Source organism: Centruroides sculpturatus, unplaced genomic scaffold, assembly GCF_000671375.1.
Source record: "Centruroides sculpturatus isolate CEXI.00-Female unplaced genomic scaffold, Cexi_2.0 scaffold711, whole genome shotgun sequence".
NCBI classification, from domain to species: domain Eukaryota; kingdom Metazoa; phylum Arthropoda; class Arachnida; order Scorpiones; family Buthidae; genus Centruroides; species Centruroides sculpturatus.
In genome coordinates this window covers 45,931-69,190 of record NW_019384941.1, presented here as the reverse complement: position 1 = coordinate 69,190, position 23,260 = coordinate 45,931, and the positions used below count along the sequence as shown (strand labels likewise).

Below are 23,260 nucleotides of genomic sequence, written 5' to 3'. Positions count from 1 at the left end.
ACTACTATAAAATAGAATTTGGGTAACATAAGCTAGATTAAACTTACCCAATCCATAAACGAACACCAGACACGTGGACTCGAGTCCCGACGGAGCCGTCTGAATTCCTCGGATGTGGTGCACTGTTTGATTGTAGTTAATGATGCCTTCGGATGGAATGGGTAATTCGGGAATGTACGGTATCAGACCTTCTTCTCTAAAAAATTAAATATAGAGTTACTGTAACAAATCAATAGTAGTTTTAAAAAAACACGAGAAAATCGAGGCATAATTTGAGTCTCTGTCAAACTTTTATGTTATTTATAATTGTAGGTTATGTGAAGACTGAATGAAAAGATTGTTTGCTTTTTTTTGTGTGTGTGAGAGCATCTTGCAGTGTAAGGATTACTCAGACAATCATATTGTATAAAAGTACAGAACTTTATTGTCTGTGACAATTAAACCATAGAATTTTTAACTTATGACAAACCACTCCATATCGGACCATTTTTCATAAGAAAATAAAATTTCTTTTGTTATATTTGTTCTTCATTTCTATACGTGGCTTTTGGAACTTTATAGATGATGGAAAACTAGCTTATCCGAGCAGTTTAAAATTCCAGAGCATGTAATGTACAAACCACAAAGTATAATATACAGAGACCAAACTCCTCACTTAACCAGAAATAACTACAATATCTGTTGACCACTGTGCCACGAAACTATGTAACACAAGTAACATTTATGTTAGATTTCGAGTAAGTTAATTTACCTTCAAATGCACAGGGCTCGATGTTTTACCCAAAACAGATTTAGTTGCATTGTAGTGAATTTGCATAACTGAATGATTATCATGTTTACATTAAGGGAACTTGCATCTGCAGTAAAATAAAAAACAAAATCAATTAAAAGCACTTTGCACATTCTAGGTTACCCAACAGGCATATTGCACTGCCATATCCCGTCAAACCACATAAAAAGTATTGGAGCATGGTTTATCGAAGCTGCATATATATGTATATTGAATCGGCGTTTAATATTTTAATGATGGTAATTTTATCACAATATTGAGGTTTGTGGGAATTACAACACTTCCTCGATATGATTTTCAAATCTGGTGTGCGATCTTTACGTGGAATTTATTTACAATAAAAGCTTACTAATCTGACATCCAATCAATCCAAATGTCTGGTGAAATGGGACCTTCTGAAAATTAGCCATGCTAACATTCTGCAAATCAGAATTTGTTTCAACACTAAAGATCCCACAGATGGAAATACAGTACATATTGGAAAATAAATACAAAATTTAAAATAGAATTCTTTTTGGAAGATCCTGTATTATATGCACAGAAAACATTGCTACTGTTGATTTTGTTCAATAATGATATTCATTGGCATTTTTAATATCAATATAATGTAAATAAAGTGCTTCACTTCAGACTCGTTAGTATGCATGCACAAACAAATCGAAAGCAAATAACAGCATGCTCTGGTACAAAATGTACAGCAACGTATACAACATCCACTACTGGTACTACTCTAGCCCTGTAGATACCTAATTAACAAGATACTGCACCATTAGCGAGTTCTACCAATTGTTTGTAAGGAAATTACTATGCACCCTGTATACATGTATGTAGTCAAGTCCTTATACACCCACAAAACTAACAGGTGTAAACGTGATGTATAAAATGACCGTGTGCTACAAGACAAGACCACTTGTAGTGGCTAGGGTTTCTCAAATGGGATTCCGGTTGTTTTCTTAAACTGGGAAATCCCGCAAATTTCTTAAAAGTTCACTTTTTTCTTATTTTGTGTTAAGGTTGACGAAATTTTGCAAATAGAAAGTATAATTAACTCATAAACTGTTAATAAAATACAAATGTATTCTTATTTTAAACCTACTTATTAGTTTTTTAAATTTTTGCTCATTATGGCATGTCACAAATGGTCAATAATCGATACATAGCTTATTTGTGGCAGGACTCCGAAAATTCTTTACTTGTCAGAACCTGTGATATCTGGAATAATTGTGCTGTCATAATTTTTAACCATGCCCAGTAGCTTCAATAACTGTGTAATGCCAGATTGTGCAAGGATACAAATGAGTATGAAGTTTTTCTTCATAAACCTGATTATTAAAGACAAACAAACTGACAAATTATTGGGTCATAAGCTTGACGTTTCTATTAAAGCAGCCGAGGTAGACAAATCAAGAATACTAGAGAGCAAAAGAAGTACTACAATTACTAGAAATCTTCCAGGCTACAGGTGAAAAATGCATAATATTTGTCTTCTCTTAAATGCATTAAACACAATTCCGCTCGCATCAATTGAATCGGAAAGGGCATTCTCGGTAGCGGGACTTTTCATTGCTAAAATACGAATCAGATTGAGTGGTTCGGAGTATTGACCAACTTTGCTTTTTAAATTCTTAATACAAAATATTATTGTAAATTTTTATATGTTTTACTTAAAAAACAAAAATTACCTTCTAAGTTAGAAGCTTAATCTAAGTTCATTTTTTAAAAATTTTCAACTCAATTCAAAGCATTTTTTTTTTGTTGTTGTTGTTGTATGCAATTTCCACAAACTTTAATAAATTTTTTTCTATTTGTGAAAATTTCTATGTAATTCAAAGGTAATTTTTAATATGTATCATATCTTACACAGCATTATTAATATGATTTTGGAGGTAGCAGAACATATTAAATTACTTGAAATCAAATTAAAAAATGAAAAATAATTATATCAAGATATTTTGTATATCTTAAAAATAATTAATTCTATCCCAGGATCCTGGAAAACATTTCACTTTTTCCCAAAATCTGGGACAAGAAAAAGACCGGGAAATGAGAAACCCTAGTAGCGGTCCCTAGCGATAAAATTCAAAGTTGGCACTCCGTCTCAAACAATGCACAATATGGAAAAAAAGTCGATTACAAAGTTGTAAAGCACCACCGATTTAGTACGAAAGGACACGCTGCATACGTAAATGGTACGAATAGAGAGCTAAGATTAATGTCCATGTCAAGCACAGGCGGTAAAATGTGTATTTCTCACATGTTCATTCATATATTCTCATTCAGTTCTCGTGTGTTTGTTTATATCAATAACATAGAATAACTAGAAATGCATGTCTTCATGCTGCATTTATTACTGCAAGTCATATGTTCTGCATCACTTGAATGTCAGTATAAAAGGACCCTACTGTATATTTTAATGTTAAATTTACAACATAAAATATTACTGATTTTTATAACAACAAGGTATTTCAACCTTGTAAAGTAAAATTTATGGAAAAAAAAAAACATAATATCAGATGTTTGCTAGATGGGAGGTTAAAGGTATCTCTCTGCTACTCTATTCCGAGTTTGTTCACAAGAATGATCTGGAATCAAAGTTTTCATTGGGTTTAAGTTGCAAGGATCGGAGCCTGATAAACTGGGCCTCAAATATTAGGTTCCAATCCTTGTCACACAAACCAGTTTTGTGTATGATGTAAAAGCACAAGTTCTCACAAACAAGTACAAAAAAATATATATATAGGGAAAAAACCAAATGTAATATTTTTTTTAATTTGCTAAAATTATTTCTTAATCTCTTAAAAAAGAATAAATATGGTTAATGATAAAAATTTCTGGATAATTAAATTATTTCTTTTGTTTTTTTCCCTGTGGACACCAAGAGAGCCTTATTTCCCATGCCCTTTGTAGATTTGGCCAGGCCCACAATGGGGGCTGCAGAGTAGTGAGAGAGGAGACGTATCCAGGATGAACCACCCCTGAAAATTCCCAGGGATGTTTCCCTGGATTCGATTCCAGGTGCCCAAACACATAGGGAGAGGCAGTGTCTAATAAAAGTAATAAAAATTTATACAAATCAAAGTCTAATTAGATTTATTTTTATTCGTACGTTACTTGGCTACTCAATGCAAAGTTTTCCTTTAGCTATTTTTGGAATTATATTAGAATAATTACTTTTTAGGATAAAAAATAAATTCATAAAATGATACAGGATATTCAAAAAGTTTCTTTGCAGTGAGAAATTTGTAATGATGCAAAAGTTATACTTACGGCATTGCATACCGGACCTGCAATACCGCAAGATCGACCGGTACCGAATGGACAACTTACACGTCTCGCGTGCAATGCCACACACACAACTTTAACATCATTACAAATTTCTTGCTGCACAGTAACTTTTCTGACACCCACATATTTTTTACATGGCATAAAATTAACTGTTAATATTTCTCAATTGATAATTATGAAATGCTCGACTTTTTAAACTATACACAATTAAAATTACGTGTTTAACATCATTCAAATATTTCTGACATCTTTGCCTATTTTAGCAGATTTTAAAAGATACTGAACTACTTAAACTGTAACAAACTTGACGACCTTATTCTGTATAATATTTTACAGGATAAGGACGTATAAAATTAGGGCAATACATAATGAGGGTATGATGTTCAAAGACTGAATTAATACCTTCAAAAATATTAGAACACTATAAATGTGACTAAAGAAGGATGTCAATAAACAATGTGACATTTGAAATGCATTTCATCAAGTAGATGTTAGTGAGGCAAGATATTTTAGTCCTTATACAGATCTATTAGTTAGTCTATATCATTTTGTTTAAAGATTTTAAAATATTAGAATACATTTATTATGCTAAGCAGGGTGTCCGAAAAGTTACTCTGCAGTGGAAAAGGTTTAGTAAAGCTTTAGTAAAAGTGAAGTTCCTTTGGAAACATCCAAAGAAAACCCCAGATTGGAGGTCTCGTTTTAACCCAAAATCCCAGATTGGGGTCTCTGGGAAACGTCCTTCGGAGAACCCAAAATCTGGAAGAGCGAGATCCGGAGACCTAACAGGCTGGATTTAACGGGAGATTGTGTGATTGCTGTTTTTGGAAGACTTCTTTAGCAATGTCTTCAAGCAAGTAATAATCGCTAGCTTTGTTTTAATAAAGGGCTTATCTTAGACAAAAGAAAATACTTTAAATAAATGTGAAAATTTTGCTTTAAAGACGAACATATCGGCAAAATTTGAAGAAAAAAAAAAAAAAATTTAAAAATCAGATAATCAAGAATCAATTGATAAACTAATTTTTTAGAAAAATATATTTTTACAATAAAAACGAGATATATAAAATTGATAGTAGTTGCAGGCCATGATGGGCCTGCCACTCCAAGGACATGGGATTGAAAAAGTCCAGAAATTTTTCAAGGGTCTGTCCTGGATATTTTGGGTCCCATTACTCACCATTGAGTTTCTGGCCCACACAGTTAATAAAAAAAAAACCAAATGCCTATTAGTAGAGTCCAGAGGGTAGAAAAAAAGAAAATAATAATAGTAGATGTTTTAATTTTAGAGAGCGAAAAGTGTAACAAAATATCTTCTGATTTTAATTCTTTTAACTGGTAAAAAATTAATATCATTGGAGTTAGATTTAAACAAGCGCAGCTTGCAACTTAGCACTAAAATATCCAAATAATAAATTCTGTAGAAATTTCATTGGAAATATTTAGTTTTAAAACCACACAATTTCAACAATTCGATATACTAAAGTGGATACGAGTTTAGATGTTTAAAAGACAATTCAAGGACGGCCGAATCACCAAGCAGTTAAGGTGGAAGCCTGCCACTCCAGAGAATCCAGGGTCAAATCCAGATGGATTAGAAAAAAACCCCAGGTATTTTACAGGGGAGATTACTTGTTCCCTGTAAAATACCTTTCGTCCGGATACATTGGACCCCATTCCTCACCACTCGGCCTTCCAATTGTGGGCTTGCTAAAAGACCCTCTGATAAAAACTGTCTGAAAGTAGTAAAATATTTTAAAATATTAATTATATTATTTCTATGCAACATATAACGACTACTGTACGAGTAAATAATTTATTGACTATGAAAACCTACATAATTACTCGATTCCTTCGAATCATATAACGACTACTGTACGAGTAAATAATTTATTGACTATGAAAACCTACATAATTACTCGATTCCTTCGAATCGTTTGATCGACGAATCGATTTAGAAGTCAAAATCATTCATTGAATCATTCATTTATTTACAAATTTGCCTTTCTTTTGAAAATTTTTTTCTCATAATGATATGAGTCAGTAGAAGTCACCAAATCAATGAATCATTTCATTCAGAAACCGAATTGAAAAACAGCGATCCTCCAGGAGGAACCGAATCCAGGNTTGCTAAAAGACCCTCTGATAAAAACTGTCTGAAAGTAGTAAAATATTTTAAAATATTAATTATATTATTTCTATGTTATATGTTGTTCTAATTGAATTAACAATAAAGACACGGAGTGTCTGAAAAGTTACTTTGTAATGGTGTTTAAGTTATACATATGGCATTGCATATGAGACCCATCAGTTGTACAGTACATCCCATGTTTTCACTTTGCAACAGACAATGTAGACATTCTGGATTTCAACTACAGCTTCTAGAAGACTTCTTTGCTGATTGTGTAATCTCCCGCATAATCTGAATCTCTAGGTCTCGGGGCCTCAATTGCCCGGGTTTTGGGGCATCCGGGAGTATTTTCGGCATTTACTATAGCAGAAACTGCAATATCATACATAAAACTTCACTTTTATAAAAACTTTAATTATGCCTTTTCCACTGAACAGTAACTTTTTGGACACACTGTATTTGTTTTTTATTCTTTAAGTATAAATCAATACATGTATTATTTTTCTGGACATAAAAAAATTCGCTATTAATAACTTGCTATAACAGTTATAATATTGCTATTTAAAATAGTTATCTTAATATCTCATTATAAAAAAGTATATGTACATATTTAATTTTGCATTGTAAACAGAGGCAAACATTTATCTGTTTGCCTCAAGTGAAGAAATAGCCAGTCATGGCTCCGTTGGGAGGAAACGTGTGCAATATTTACAGAGAAGCTTCCTAATACCACTATTCTAGCAATAAAATTTCTAATATTTAGTGTAATAAAAATTTTTAAAAATTATTTCTTAATCTCACTGCGCGAGAGAGGAGCAATTTTTAAATGGAATATCCTGTATAATTCGTTCTTTTATAATAAAATAAATGTGCAAACATTGGAAATGTTTAACCTAAAGCACTGTAGATTAACATATTATTTGTTTGAACTTTTCAATTAACCTTAATCTCTTTATAATTCATTTTTTGTTTATTAAACAAGTTATTTATAGAATTATTATCAGAAATCTAATAAGACAAATTTGAGGAGACTTCGCAGGTTATGTGACTAAGTGTGACGCAGTTATTTAAGTTCTTTTATAGCATATCAATTTATCAGTAATTATCGTTATCTGAACTATTTTGATTTAATTATTTATTTACTTAATTATATTTGACTAAAATTATTATATTAGCATTATATGAGGCCATCATGGTGATGATTGACTCTCTTCTAATCTAAGTATAAAAGGTTTTATTTGTTAGATTTCTTTTTCAATTCATTTCATGGTATTTTTGTTCTGGAGTTTTTAATATACGGGATCTTCCAAAATGAATTCTACCAATTTAAATTACTGTAATTATGTTAATTATTACCCGAGAAGTATGCGATGTATGACAATCCGTAGACTAACCTAGAGTTATGTTCTAAGAAATGTATCATTAAACAAACATTGTAGAATATACTTAGATAAATGTTATAAGCGTCTACTAGTCATACTGACTACATATAACAACTGTAAACATAACAATAAATATTTACATATATAAATATAAACTGCTACAAATTTTTCAGCTCCACTGTATTCTTATGGAACCTCCCTCAAATATGCAATTTTTTGTTAAATGATGAATACCCGTAAATGTCTGGGATATACTGTTAAATAAATATTGTTTCCAAGGCGATTCCAACACACAGTACGTTAAGTAAACTAAAAATTACACTCTCGTTACTAAATAAACACCAATTATCTACTAAACTTAGGAATTAAATCATTGCAGAAGAAACGTTTTCATAAATGACTTATATTATTTGTAATATAATTTACCTGTGTTCAGATGTTGGATGCACAGGTCTTCTTGGATCTAAAAATGCTTTCGGCAGTTCTAAAATACTTCCAGATGGAAGTGCAACTAGGAAAAGAAAGAAAAAAAAAGAAATAATTTTTGTTAATGTTTTTAAATGTTTTTCAATTATTTATAACATTCTCATAAAAATGTTACTTACTGATAAGATGTTTGCTCGTCATTCCACGTTCGGTTATAGTATCTGCCATACTATCTATTACGGCAGGAAATATGTAGGTCTGATGTTCAATGATTGGTAATGGCGGTGGATTCAAAGAAGAGAAGGCCGTAGTGTTGCTCTGTGTTTTTCCTTCGTATAATTCGACAGCTGACATCTCCATCCGTCTTAACTTTTCATTATAATAACTATACTATTAAAAAAAAATTCAATAAATTCATTAAAATAATTTATTTTAAAAAATAAATAATTAAAGCATTTATAATTTCGGTACATACGACTGCCCAATTTTCTGAATGAACAATATGTACAGGTCCAGTTGCTCTCTTGTGTGTAACAAAATAAATAATGAGGCCAGTTACAGTGTCAATAAAGTACACATTTAAGAAAGCTGCAAGAGAGATGTCAACAATGATTTAAGAGTAAATATTTTGTTATGTGAAGAGAAATCACAAACTCTGTCAACTGTATTTTTCTGAAAAACCAATTTCAATTCCAAAATTTTAAACTACACACGAGAGGGTAATCCCTTCTGTGCTAACTCAGCAGTTTCTAATGCCATCTGATGAGGTGTGGGGAAAGTATGGGCATTCGAAAATGGCAGGTGTTCTGTCAATTTCCATGCTGGAGCAATACAGTAATGCCAGTCAATTTTTGCGAGTGTCTTGCAAGAATGCAAGAAAAATTTATAAAAAAAATTAGTGCTCTGCATTATGACAATGAACAATTGCCTCCACAAACAGCACTCATTTTTTATAATCACAAGTTGATTGGGTGAGAAGTTCAGAAATGGAATGACAAGTATCTAAGCATCTACACAATCCGGATCTATCATCTTGTAATTATAAATTTTTTTTGGCTTCCTCAAGAAGAAATTAGCAGGTTACCACTTTAGAAGTGGTAATAATGTGAAGACAGCAATTTGACTGTGGCTACATATGCAACTGACATTCTACCAATGCGATATCCAAAAACTTGTGCCACAATGGGAGAAATGTTTGGTGCATCCTGGAAACTATGTGGAAAAATTGGTGTCTTCAAAATGTCAATTTTGAAATTTTAAAATAACAGTCAGATTTCAAGAAAAATACAGTTGGCAAAAAACGATTTATCCTTATACTGAAGTTAAAATAAAAGAAATTACATTTTTGAGTGACATCGTTTCCTTCTGTAATAATGACGGCCAAATTTGGATTTAAATATTTGTAAAGGACACTTCTATCTCCCATAACACGTCCCTGAGAGTGTACATGCTCTAAAAAACAGGGTAATATTTTTAAAAACTTGAATTAAGATCTAAAGTATTAACAGTTAACTTACCAGATGGTCTTTTTAAGGTACAATGTACAATTTTCTGTACATCTTTTGGCAAAATAACATTCCACATCTTTGTAGCTTTTGGATTCTAATGGTTATAATTTAAGTAAGATTAACCAAATTTAAATTTAAGATTAAGTAAACTTTTACTCACTTCTTGAGACGAAAAGGCTAAACTATATCCTGCTAGCGTCCCAGAATCGATATTAACAGTAAATATGTAATGAACATCTTTATGCTTATATATAAAATCTTCGGAGGATTTTGGATACACGTGTACCTATTTGGAAATATAATTCTAAATATTAAAATTTAATATTCACTCATTATTATTAACTGAAGTACATAAAATAATAAAAAAATAATCATTCTATGAGCCAAATTTTTCAAAATATTCATATCAAATTCCTCTGCAAGTGCATAAAGTAGAAAATAAACTACGGTTTTTAATGCTTCAATGCTTCTTAATTTTTTATTGTATTTTATTTTGTTGTACTTTATTCATTGTTGTTTAAGTCTTGCAACAATAGATTTCCTCTCCTAATCAACTTTAAAACCCCCAATTAAAATAGTTTGTTGCAAGTATTGTTTGTTGCAAATATCATTGCAAGACTTCTACATTAGTAAAAGTCTTGCAACAATAGATTTCCTCTCCTAATGTAAAATAAATAAATAAATCTGTTTAACTGAAATGTCAACAAAATGTCTGTAACTCATCTCAGTATTTTTGATCAATCGTACAAACACAAGACAATTATATAAAACTGTACATATCAATGTATTGGCAAAGTATAACTGCAAATATGATCATTTTTTGTAAGGTTGCATAAACTGTCAATTTGACATAATAATTATTTTAATGCATACGTTGCTTGCAATTACATGGGAATGCAATACAAAAAACCTCACTACTCTGCCAAACCATGCTAATTCAAAGCTGTCTACAGATTGCAAGCATAGTATATTATATTTTCCATATAATATGGTCTCATTAAGCTAAAATTGTTAGTAATTTTAACTCAAACCTGTTTTCTCATGAACCATCCATCCTTTGACAGTTCTGCGATCTTCATTCTCTCTCATATTCAGTGTGAATAAACAATTAAGATAAACAAACACTATGGCTCCATGCCAAACACAGCACCATACTATTACACTCATGTCGACATTCCTTTACTGATATAGTATGCTACTGATGTTCTGATTAGGACACACAGAGGTGACAATGCACTCAAAAGTACAATCAACTGTATATCTTTTGTAATCATTTTGCAAACAGATTGTTCAGAATTGGCTCAAAATTTACTGTCAAAGAAAAATTTGAGAAAACTAAATAATGTTAAACACATTAATTCAAACTGTAATTCAAAACTGGTATTTTTTAACCCCTTAATTTCAACTTAACGCGGTTTTACTGAATTGCATTTATGTACTGACTTTAAAATAACATATCTACACTTTCTTAGAGTGAGATAGCTTAATATAGAAGATTAAGTTATCATCAACCTTGTTTAGTATCAAATACTGTTTAGTCAGTATTATCAGTTTTTGACATTCTAGCACACCTCCTATATTTTAGTGTACACTTAACAGAAATAGCCATACATATAAGCGAAAAAAGTGACACCTATGACTGCAAATTTAGTAGTATGTTTAGTAGATAAATGTGAAAAAATATTATTGGACTTCACGCTGAATATTGGATAAGCAAAGTTGAGAAAATTATCATCTAGGCGTTAATAACCAACATCTATCGCTACAAACAACAAGCGCTTTCAAATTACAACAAGGGCAAACCAGCATTGGAAAAAGATTTTATTCCAATGCTGGTTTGCCGTTGCTGTAATTTGAATTTGAAGGATATTAACTGTTCTTTTAACCTGAAGAAGACAAAAATAGTTTCGTTGAAAGCGCTTGTTGTTTGTAGCGATAGATGTTAGTTATTAATGCCTAGTAGATAAATCATCAACAATGTGTCAAGAGAGATCTTCTTCACTTCAATCTTGTCCATTGAAAGAGATATTACTGCATAACTGACTTATTTAATTGATTAATTCAGCAGTGCTAAAAGCAGGAAAGCAATTTTCTATGCAAATTTCTGTACATATTGAATTTTCCAATTTACCGTAAAACTACTGTAAACATTTTTATTCCTTCATTGTGTTTTACTGCTTTTTTCTATACTACAAATTTTTGTATTATAATTATGTTTATATTATCGTCATAAAATAAATCTACCCTCTACCTCTATCACTATTTTAATGGGCTTCAAAAAGAAATTTTTCCTAGGGCCTCATGTTTAATTCTACTTAATAAAAACTCAGTTAACATTTATCATCAATCTTTTTTCTGGTCTGGGCATTTCACATACTGTATAAATGTTGATACCTGCAAGAATTAATATTTTCTCTTCCATAAAGTTTCAATAGAATATAAATAAATTCAAGATTTCTTTCAAGAGATTTTTTCAGAATGAAACTTTTTGAAGTTTTATCTGGCAGCATTCATATTATATGAAAGTACAGTGTGTTTTCTTCATAATTCTTTTACTACAGTCTTTTTTGTTACATACATTTGATGATTAGTATGATATTTTTGTGAGACCTAAATGAAAAATTATTCAGGCATAATAAAAGTGTGATTAGGTGACAGATAAATTCCTATCATACAAAATGTTTATTTTGTTTATACAAAGTACAAAATAATAATAAATAATATCTCCAAACAAAAATACACAGTTGTTATAGTAAAATATGAACTCTAATATGGTAGTTCTTAACTTTTCCCACTGTCCAGTCCTTGAATTTTTAAAATTTACTGTAGAATATTTTTATTTCGTATTTCAGAGTAGAGTTGTTTCATGATCTCACATGTTTTCTTAGTGAACTTAGTGAAAACATAGTTTCATGAAACTATGTTTTAACTAAATTTAGGTACAACTAAGCAAATGAGAAAAGAATTCTTCTGTGTCCATTCATCAATATAAAAATAAATTCTACATTCAAGATTTACAACAGAAAAAAAAAACATAATTATACATTTAAGTTTTACATTGATATATTTATCAAGTTCTTACATATATTTATCAAGTTCTTACTTTAAAATGTGCAGTACTCAATTGGGACTCAGGAAGATTTTTAAAGTTTAAGAACTTGATTGATACTGGACCTTGCCACACACACATCAAACAATCTGTTCTCTTCACCAAATAAATAGATTGGTCCCTGCTATTGCAAATTTTTTACAACCCAGTCAAAATTCATGATGTGAGTTGTATCTCACACCTCCAGAGATATGTGCAACCCAGATTAAGAACCTCTGGTCTTATTAATTAATTAAATCCAGGCGAATTTCACAAATTAAACAACCACTAATCTAATAGATTCTAATATCAATTTTAGGTAGTGGCATTATTATAGTAAATGTTTCATAGAGATTAACTTTAATGATCCTCCATAAACAAAACTATTAATGTGTTTGGCTTGTCCAGGTTGTTGGAGGCAAGGGGAGGGATCCTCATTACATCGAAGTTTGGAGAAGTTCTGAATCAAGACAGACCCAAAAGCTAGGCAAAGGGAAAATGTCAATTGATAAGACTGGATCTCTCATATTCATGAGGGACCACACCGAGAAGGGGCAAATGGTGAACCCAAAACTGGGATATCACAACTCCATGTGGCAAGAGAGAACTTACATCCAAGATAAAAGACTTGTTACTTATAGTAAAAGAGAGAGAATTTGTCACTCATTAAAAACATTGTTTATTATTAAGAAAAGTGATTCGGATTAAATGTCAATTTTTCAGTATAAATTCTGATCAGACTGATAATTAACATAAAGTGTATTTCATAAATATGTTATAGACAAATTTATTGCATTTGTAATATAAAAATTTAAAATCACATTACCTTTAATTCAGAATCAAGTAGGAGAATAGGTCTTAAATGAGTCGCATCAACATATCCCGACATAGTCGTCTGCATCACTTTAAATGATAATAACTGTTTATCCATTATTTGTCCAGTGATTGGATTAAATGAGTATAGATAACTGTTGTTTGTTTTCTAATAATAAAAAAGTAAAACAAATGTAAAAAATAAAAAGAATATCGTAACATGAAGTTAACAAAACAAGAAAAAACCTTACTTTATCTTTTCCAATAATACTACATTGTGGAGAATAAGGAAAATGAGCTGTAGTGCGTTGGACATATAAAAGCAAATTACTATGAGAAAATGGTTCCAAGTTTCCAAAAAACTGACTCCAAACTACTTGACCATTTAGGTTATCAATTCCAAAAATCTACAATACAAAACAGTTTGATATCAACTTTAATGTCTTCAAACTCTAAAATTAAAATGTAAAAAGTACTTACCTTTCCCGGAATCGTTGCTACAACTATCACTTTATGCAAGCCAAAATTATCTCTTGTTAATTCTATTGTTGTCTTACCATCGCTAGTTATATCACTAGTTTGAAGTCCGGACAACGTACCGAGAAGAAATGTTTGTAATTGAATAAGTTGCGTCGTTAGACGTGTCAACAACATTGTCAATATATTACCTATTGAAATAGACATATAAATTAATTTACTTAATTTATTACACAGGGTCTTCCAAAAAGAATGGTACTATTTTAAATTACTGTTTTAATTATTAATTATTATCTGAAAACTATACGACATACAACCAATCAATAGAGTAATTGTCAGAGTTTCATCTCCCATCCATATTCACAAACATATCATCTACTGCTTCTAGGAAATGCATTATTAAACAAAAACAGCGACTCTACAATAGAGAAGGCCTTTTGCATTCTGTAGTTCACAAAATTGGTATCATTTGTCATTGTGCAACACAAATAATCTGCAGAAGCTGTAGAATTGTGGCTGCTATGGAAAGAGTGACAACAGATATGCAGTAACAAGTGTAGGAAAAATTTGAGTATTGGTTCAACGTGTGCCATGTGACACACATTGCAAAATTGTAATGGGCAAACGAGAAACTTTGACAGTTTTCCAATGTTTTAATCAATGTGCATTATATTCTCAGATAATAATTAACATAATTACAATAATTTTAAATGGTAGCATTCTTTTTGGAAGATCCTGTATATAATTAATTAATAAACATTAAAAATTTAACACCAACCATCAGTAGTTCCAAATTCTTGTTCAATTTTCGCATCGGTTTCTGATAATGGAAGATCTAAAATTTCGGCTGTTATAATAGAAGCAAGAGCTTCTTCTCTCATCCACATCAACTTTCCTGAAGTGTATGTTAAAATAAATAATTTTCTTATCATTATAGATATTATAAACCATCAATTACTTACCTTGTTGATGGAATACATGAATCGAATGATCTTCGGTAAGCAATAAAATTTTATAACTGATGCCTCTATCTTTTTTAGCATATGGTAGAATAAATATCTATTAAAATAAAAAATAATATATCCATAAATTAGTATTTTACAAAATTACACATTAACATTACTACAAGAGATATCGAATTGCTGGATTTTTCAAGTTATAATTTACTTATTTAAACTGAACTATTTTATATAAAGATAGGTAGTTAAACTGTTTCTTGTAATAACATAGTGTTTGGACACCTTGTATTATAGTACGTACCTATAAGTTGTCTATTAAGAACCAGTTAACCAATTATGTTCATTAACCAATATAATTGGTTAACGAACATAATCCGTTCGAAGACCATGTTTGCTATCCGAATTGCTCATTAACCGATTATCGATTTACAGTAGATTTTTATGGTAATTTGATTAAATCATTCTGGAGACCCCCAAAAATAAATAAAAAATTATATACATAGTACTTTCTTACTATGTTCATTTACATGTAATAACAAACTAAAAGCAATCTCTCCATTTTTTCATGGATGGTACATCTTTGTTTCTCAGTTGCGATTTTTATTATTCCTTTATCTGTTTGAGTCTTTTTGATTGTATCTTTCTTAGCTAAGATTGTATCTACTGTAGACCTGCTGAAGTCATCTGCCTACAATATCAGACATCTGCCCTTTCTCTGCCTTGGCTATTATCTCTTGCTTAGTTTCTATAGTGAACACAGTTCTTGACACTGCTTTTAGGCCCCATAATATTATCAATTTTTTAAATAAAAAGTGCAGAAAAGCACTTACAAAAATTCAGAGAACAGAAATTAACTAGTGCAAAAATGGTTAGGTATACAACTGTGAAAGTCTCATTCCATAAACCATGTATAGATGCCATTAAAATATAGTTTTACAAATCTTAAACATATTGTCACTTCTTCTTGTGTTTGTTCTGTCGGGTGTTCATTATCCGAACATAAAAATCTTTCACAGTTCATTGTCCGATTTGTTTGCAGTCCGAACTGTTCATTAACTGATCACCCACTGTATATGACATTACATACAACTTGCAGGTCTCGTATGCAATACCATACATATAATATTAATGTCATAAATTTCTCACTGCACAGTAATTTTACAAATACTCTTTATTAATAATTAAATTCAATAATTTAGAATATTCTGGAAGAAAAGATCAACCTGGAGTGAGACTACTTATAACTTCTGCTTATTGTGCAGATATAATACCCAGACTCATTTGACCATAATTTTCCAACCTATTCCAGTGCTTCTTGGTGGAAACTTAGCTGGTGATTTAAAATTGAAGCCCTTGTTAGATTACCAAGTGAAAAATCCCAGAGCATTGAAAGGTAAAGATATTATATATATGTTTCCAGTCATTTGGAAATCAAATAAAAATGCCTGAGTTACTGTGTTAATATTTAAGATTGGTTCACTTTTCATTTTGTGCTGACAGTTACGCAATACTGTAAAAATAATAATTTACAATTTAAAGCATTATTAATCTTAGACAATGCTCCAGGGCACCCAAAATCTCTGCAGAATTTATACCCGGAAATCAATGTTGTTTTTCTTCCTCCCAATATTACCTGCCTCATACAGCCCATGGACCAAACAGTGATAGCTACGTTTAAACTATATTATATGAGGACAATAATGGCTAAGGCTGTCAACTGACAGGGAAGATGGGCCAACATTAACAGATTTTTGGAAGAACTATAATATATGGAACGCAATAAACAATATTGGAGATTCGTGGGCTGAAATAAAAGAGTCGACAATGAAAGCTTCGTTGAAACAATTATGCCCACAAATGATGAGTGATTTTATAAATTTTGAAGAAACACAGGAAACTATCACAGATGAAATAGTTAGCCTAATGAATGAACTGAACTTGGATGTCAACAATGAAGATGTTAATGAGTTGATTGAATCTCACTCAGTACCTCTGTCAAATGAATACTTAATTGAGCAACAATGAAATACACAATGAAAGTGAGGAAGAAGCTGATAAAAATGTCAAGACTTTGACAATTAAAAACATGAATGAAGCCTTCATGTATCTTGACAAATTTTTGACCATCGTGGAAGAATGTGATCCCAATGGAGAAAGTATATCTCAAGTATGTAGGGTGATTGAGAAAGACAGCATGTTATAGAAATCTTTATCAAAAAAAGAAAAAAAGGGTGGTATTCAACTAACTCTTGACAAGTTTATAAAGAAAACACCCGAAAGAACTTAAACATGCATCGTTAACTTCATTATATATACATATTGATAAATAAATACTTTAAAACATAGTTTTTGGTGTATATTTTTTTACATCCCTGTACTTTTTAACATTTAACATTCGCACACACTTTCAGGAACCAATTATATGCGAAAGTCAAGGGCCGCCTGTAATACATACTTGTATAAGTATATTGTATTATATATTAATTAAAAAAGAAATGAAAAACTAATTGATATATTTACTGTTTATTAAATAATTTAATCAATATATATTATAAAGGTAAGTGTACAATGTGCGTGCTGCTAAAACTCAAAAACAAGTCCCAGTACAATTAAAAGAGTTATACGGTGTGGTAGCCCTCTATCCCCCATCCATGAAGAAGATTCCTGTTTTTACCTGAAGGGCGTGCTGTTGAAGATATAAGGGATGGAAGTTAAGGCTTACCCTGAAGAACTCGGCTTCTATTGTACTATTTTTAGATGCGATTTCCTGCATTTTTGACTGCATTTTCGTAGGCTACCACATTTAGTAGGGTACCACAGGGGGTGAAAGAAGTGTATTCCTTAACAATGGAAGTGTTAAGAATGGAAGTGTTGAGTAACAATGGAAGTGTTAAGAGAAAGCAGCATGCAAGATTTACAGGCGCAGATGCAGTTTTTTGCATTTTTGCAGAAAATTGAACATATTTTTAGACCCATGTAAAAATTCTCTAATTAGTCTGGAAATGGGGGACCTAATTCTTGCATTCTGTGAAAATGGGTAAGATTGGCTATAATGTAATTATCTTAATCTTTGCTATCATTACTTTTCGCCCGAGCAATGCCGGGCTCATCTGCTATTTTTCTATAAATGCGATATTTACGAGAACATACTTCCCATGTAATTTTTTCCATCTGTTGCAAAAATATAAACACTATTATCATATAAAAGCAATTATTATAGCATTTTTACAATATTTTTTTTTATTTAAACAAGTCATATGAAGTCTTTCGAACGTTAAGGTTAGCAATTTCGATCACGTGCGGGGTATCTCAACCTCTCTAACAAGAATCACTTTTCAAATCATCATCAATATATATTATATAAGTAATCTGGTCTGAATTATTTCATCTTAACTTCTTGGACTNAATTAATAACCTCTTCTAACTGTCCATTATGTTCTGGTAAATTAAAATTTCCTTCAAATTCTATTAGTTCTTGCCAATTAACAGGACTGACGGCTGTAATTTTCATGCCCTGCAATCAAAATTAAAAATATGTACTGAATACTAGTAAAATAATTCAACAGATTATTTTATACTTTTATACAAACCTCTCCGGTAGGTCTAATGTAAAACAGCACTAAATTCTTATCGATAATAGTTGCAGTCATTTTAATAACCTGAAAAATAAATTTAAAATTTATTATATTATATTTTTGTCCACTTTGGACGTTCTTGTGAACTAGGACTTGTTATACTGAGGGAAGAGAAAAACACAATTTTCAACTAAAATATATTTAATGTAACATAAATGTCTTATTAAGTGAACAGTTAATTGAAAACACAAGAAATCTGAACACTGAAAATTGAGAGAAATAATAATAAATATGTTAAGTTACCTATATTCTTAAAATATTTGAAATGATAAAGACAGTTGTCAAAAGTACAGGTATTACATTAATTCCAGAACAAACCAACAGACTTAATAAATTACTAAAGCCGAATAAAGAAGAAATGCACACAGGTATATTGGAAGACTAATATAGTTAAACTCTTTATAATGCAGTTGTTTACAAAATTACAGATATGTTGGAGAAACAAAAAGAAAGTTAAGGAAAAGATTAACCTATATGTAAGAGCAATCAAGTATAATTATCCTAATTCAGCATTAGTGGCTCATTGAAATACATATGGATGTGAAATAAATCATAATATTTTGATTTATTTCACAGTTGTTTAAACATCTGGAAATAATTTCATATAAAAATAAAAAAATAAATGAAAGTTTGAGCAGAACATTAGATAAATCTCGGTATAATTTGTTATACATAGAGGATGCTTCATCAACTCTGTAACAGAAAAGGCATTTTGTATTCTGCAATTTGCAAAGTCAGAATCACTCATCAATGTTTAACATGAACGATGTAATCTGCGGAAGCCATAGAATTGTGGCTGCCATAGGAGGATGAATATGCCTTAGTGAGATTAGGAAGAATTTGAGTTTTGGTTGTGTGTGCACCATGTGACTGAAGTGTACACATTGAGAAATTGTAGTAAGCCATGAACTTGGATAACATTTGAATGTTTTAATGTAAATTACAGCATTCTCTGATGATAATTAACATAATTACAAAAATTTTAAGTGGTAGCATTCTTTTTAAAAGGCCCTATATTTCAATAGAAACATTAACATTTAAATGTTAAAACAAAAATACTTTTTTTATTATTAATGTTGATTTTATAACTTTTTAAGTGAATTATGAATTTAAGTGAAAATATCATTTTATTTCATATAAACTATTCATAAAATAATATTTGCACTAGACTTAGCAATCACTAAAGTTTGTTAAATAAGAAAAATGATCTAGAGATAAGTCATAATATATAAAGTAATTAGAGAGAGGGCTTTAGTCAGCTACCAAAGTGAATTAATTTTTAAATAGTTAGTGGAAGAAGTAAATGCAAACAGATTCCTTACACCTAAGGAAAATGGAATAAAGTAGTAAATTAGTTTTTATTTTTATAAAGGAAATTGCTTTTAGCCCTTGATTTAAACAAATTGATTAAAAACCTACTACTGTGAGGTAGGAATAAGGACTTATCACACCAGTGATAATAAGCACAAACACTCAAAATATCAATGGGATACATTTAATAAAACGAGAATGGGTGTACATTACAAACTATTAAATTAATAATTGACATGAAATAACCAAAATGCATTTCGGACTATCGGAATAGTCCCTCTTCAGTTGGTATACATATATAAAAAAAGGTGAGATACTTAGAATTATACAAGACAAAGAAACCGTTATAAAAGTATGATTATTGAGTAATAATTGGGTGTAGAGGAACAGGCTTAAGGTGGCTTCATTATGTTAAATGGTAGCTTGACATGAGGGATACTATTATAAACAGTATTAAAAATTAGTGAGATAATATGATGATTGTTTTACAAAATAAGTTAAATCTACATACCATAACAGTAGTAAGCTGGAGTTTGAAGGTGGTATTGCTACAAGATGTAGAACAGTTATGAGAGAGGTGTGTTACAGGCAACATCTGGGGAACAAGTGGTGACAANGCAATTTCCTTTATATTTAATTTATAGAATAATTTGCCTAGATCCCAGTTGATATTTGAGCACAGACCCTCATATATATAATGATGAAATCTATTGTCTTAATACTAACATCTGGCTGGTAAGTGATGTAATGAAGGTTGGCCATTAAGTTGTTTGTCACCACTTGTTCCCCAGATGTTGCCTGTAACACACCTCTCTCATAACTGTTCTACATCTTGTAGCAATACCACCTTCAAACTCCAGCTTACTACTGTTATGGTATGTAGATTTAACTTATTTTGTAAAACAATCATCATATTATCTCACTAATTTTTAATACTGTTTATAATAGTATCCCTCATGTCAAGCTACCATTTAACATAATGAAGCCACCTTAAGCCTGTTCCTCTACACCCAATTATTACTCAATAATCATACTTTTATAACGGTTTCTTTGTCTTGTATAATTCTAAGTATCTCACCTTTTTTTATATATGTATACCAACTGAAGAGGGACTATTCCGATAGTCCGAAATGCATTTTGGTTATTTCATGTCAATTATTAATTTAATAGTTTGTAATGTACACCCATTCTCGTTTTATTAAATGTATCCCATTGATATTTTGAGTGTTTGTGCTTATTATCACTGGTGTGATAAGTCCTTATTCCTACCTCACAGTAGTAGGTTTTTAATCAATTAGTTTTTATTTTGTTACTTATTGCTGGAGTGGAGCCAAATCTAGTCACTTTAATGAAATCATCAAGAGGACAACTTCCATTAATTAGGACCAAGTCTACTTCTGAAAGAGATATATTGAGAAAATTGAATTTTATGCTTTCTAAAAAGTCAAAAACAACAGTTTTAACTAGAAATGTAGGTGTATCAACTTTCTTGGAGTTACAGAAAGAGGTGTAAATGATGAAACTCATGTTAGAAGAGTTATGTTATTAAAAAACATTTAAAAAGATCAAACAAATGTCATTACTGCAATAATAAATTACAGTAGAGCGTCGTTTATCTGAATCAATTGGGGACTGGGGTTGTTCGGATAACTAATTATGTAACAAAAAATATATTAACATATCCCATGTTTAATTTTTATCTGTTGCGTGTCGCTTTGTGTTGAATTTTCGTCAATGTTAAGCTTAATGTAAATTTTTTAAAATAATAATCATGGCTAATGTATTGTTAAAAATTATTTCTTTATTTTGTACAAACAAAATAAATATATTGAAAAATATAAAAACAAAAAAATTATATTTTGAAGTTAATCTAGTGTCAAAAACACTCAATTCAGCACGACACAGTCCAATTGGAATGCTTTTGGTTAACTGATGTTTCGGTTGATCAGCTTTCAGATAAACGACACTCTATTGTACTTTAATACAGTAACATAATAAATAAATTTGTAACTACAGTAATGGGTTCTATAATCATTTAAGTTTCCCTGAAAATGGACAAAAAATCTAAAAGAACTAGAACTTATGTTTTTATATTCTATTTTGGTTTTTAAACTCCATTAAAACAAACATTTTTCTGTTTCATTTTTAAAATTGTGGAGTCTGTTATGTATAATAATAATTAACTTTTAAATAGTAAAGTTTTCTATATATTTTCATTAATTTTTTAAATATATATTATCAAACTTTTTATAACAAAATATTTTATTTATTATATGAACTTTTTTTGATTCAATGTGTTTAGTAAATAATATCAAATCAATTATTAAATAATATAATTAATAACCTCTTCTAACTGTCCATTATGTTCTGGTAAATTAAAATTTCCTTCAAATTCTATTAGTTCTTGCCAATTAACAGGACTGACGGCTGTAATTTTCATGCCCTGCAATCAAAATTAAAAATATGTACTGAATACTAGTAAAATAATTCAACAGATTATTTTATACTTTTATACAAACCTCTCCGGTAGGTCTAATGTAAAACAGCACTAAATTCTTATCGATAATAGTTGCAGTCATTTTAATAACCTGAAAAATAAATTTAAAATTTATTATATTATATTTTTGTCCACTTTGGACGTTCTTGTGAACTAGGACTTGTTATACTGAGGGAAGAGAAACACACAATTTTCAACTAAAATATATTTAATGTAACATAAATGTCTTATTAAGTGAACAGTTAATTGAAAACACAAGAAATCTGAACACTGAAAATTGAGAGAAATAATAATAAATATGTTAAGTTACCTATATTCTTAAAATATTTGAAATGATAAAGACAGTTGTCAAAAGTACAGGTATTACATTAATTCCAGAACAAACCAACAGACTTAATAAATTACTAAAGCCGAATAAAGAAGAAATGCACACAGGTATATTGGAAGACTAATATAGTTAAACTCTTTATAATGCAGTTGTTTACAAAAATACAGATATGTTGGAGAAACAAAAAGAAAGTTAAGGAAAAGATTAACCTATATGTAAGAGCAATCAAGTATAATTATCCTAATTCAGCATTAGTGGCTCATTGAAATACATATGGATGTGAAATAAATCATAATATTTTGATTTATTTCACAGTTGTTTAAACATCTGGAAATAATTTCATATAAAAATAAAAAAATAAATGAAAGTTTGAGCAGAACATTAGATAAATCTCGGTATAATTTGTTATACATAGAGGATGCTTGAGAACATTCAAGAGGAGTTATAACTGTAGAGTGAAGTGGTGTGAGCTGGATAATTACCCTATGGAATGGTGCATTGGTAATTTGTTTAACAAATAAGTGATGTTTAAGTGAATGAAATTATGTTGTAATAATCAGGAAAATATTTAAGAAAAGTTTTTACTAATAGGATGCTAGATTTATAATTAATAAGGAAATTATAGCAGTA

The 23,260-nt window shown here is 30.3% G+C and overlaps 1 protein-coding gene across 1 annotated transcript in view; it reads right to left on the bottom strand.

Annotated features, from left to right (window-relative positions):
• LOC111632124 (ER membrane protein complex subunit 1-like) overlaps positions 1-23,260 on the bottom strand; it is a 40,837-nt gene that overhangs the window by 405 nt on the left and 17,172 nt on the right. The window contains exons 8-21 of the mRNA XM_023376489.1: positions 22,325-22,393; positions 22,150-22,248; positions 14,863-14,959; positions 14,679-14,795; positions 13,904-14,091; positions 13,675-13,830; positions 13,437-13,592; positions 9,683-9,808; positions 9,532-9,616; positions 9,356-9,466; positions 8,490-8,602; positions 8,194-8,404; positions 8,015-8,099; positions 48-196 (exon numbers count right to left, since the gene is read on the bottom strand). Coding sequence (XP_023232257.1) covers positions 48-196; positions 8,015-8,099; positions 8,194-8,404; positions 8,490-8,602; positions 9,356-9,466; positions 9,532-9,616; positions 9,683-9,808; positions 13,437-13,592; positions 13,675-13,830; positions 13,904-14,091; positions 14,679-14,795; positions 14,863-14,959; positions 22,150-22,248; positions 22,325-22,393 — 1,762 coding nt within the window. The remainder of the gene's footprint in view (positions 1-47; positions 197-8,014; positions 8,100-8,193; positions 8,405-8,489; positions 8,603-9,355; positions 9,467-9,531; positions 9,617-9,682; positions 9,809-13,436; positions 13,593-13,674; positions 13,831-13,903; positions 14,092-14,678; positions 14,796-14,862; positions 14,960-22,149; positions 22,249-22,324; positions 22,394-23,260) is intronic.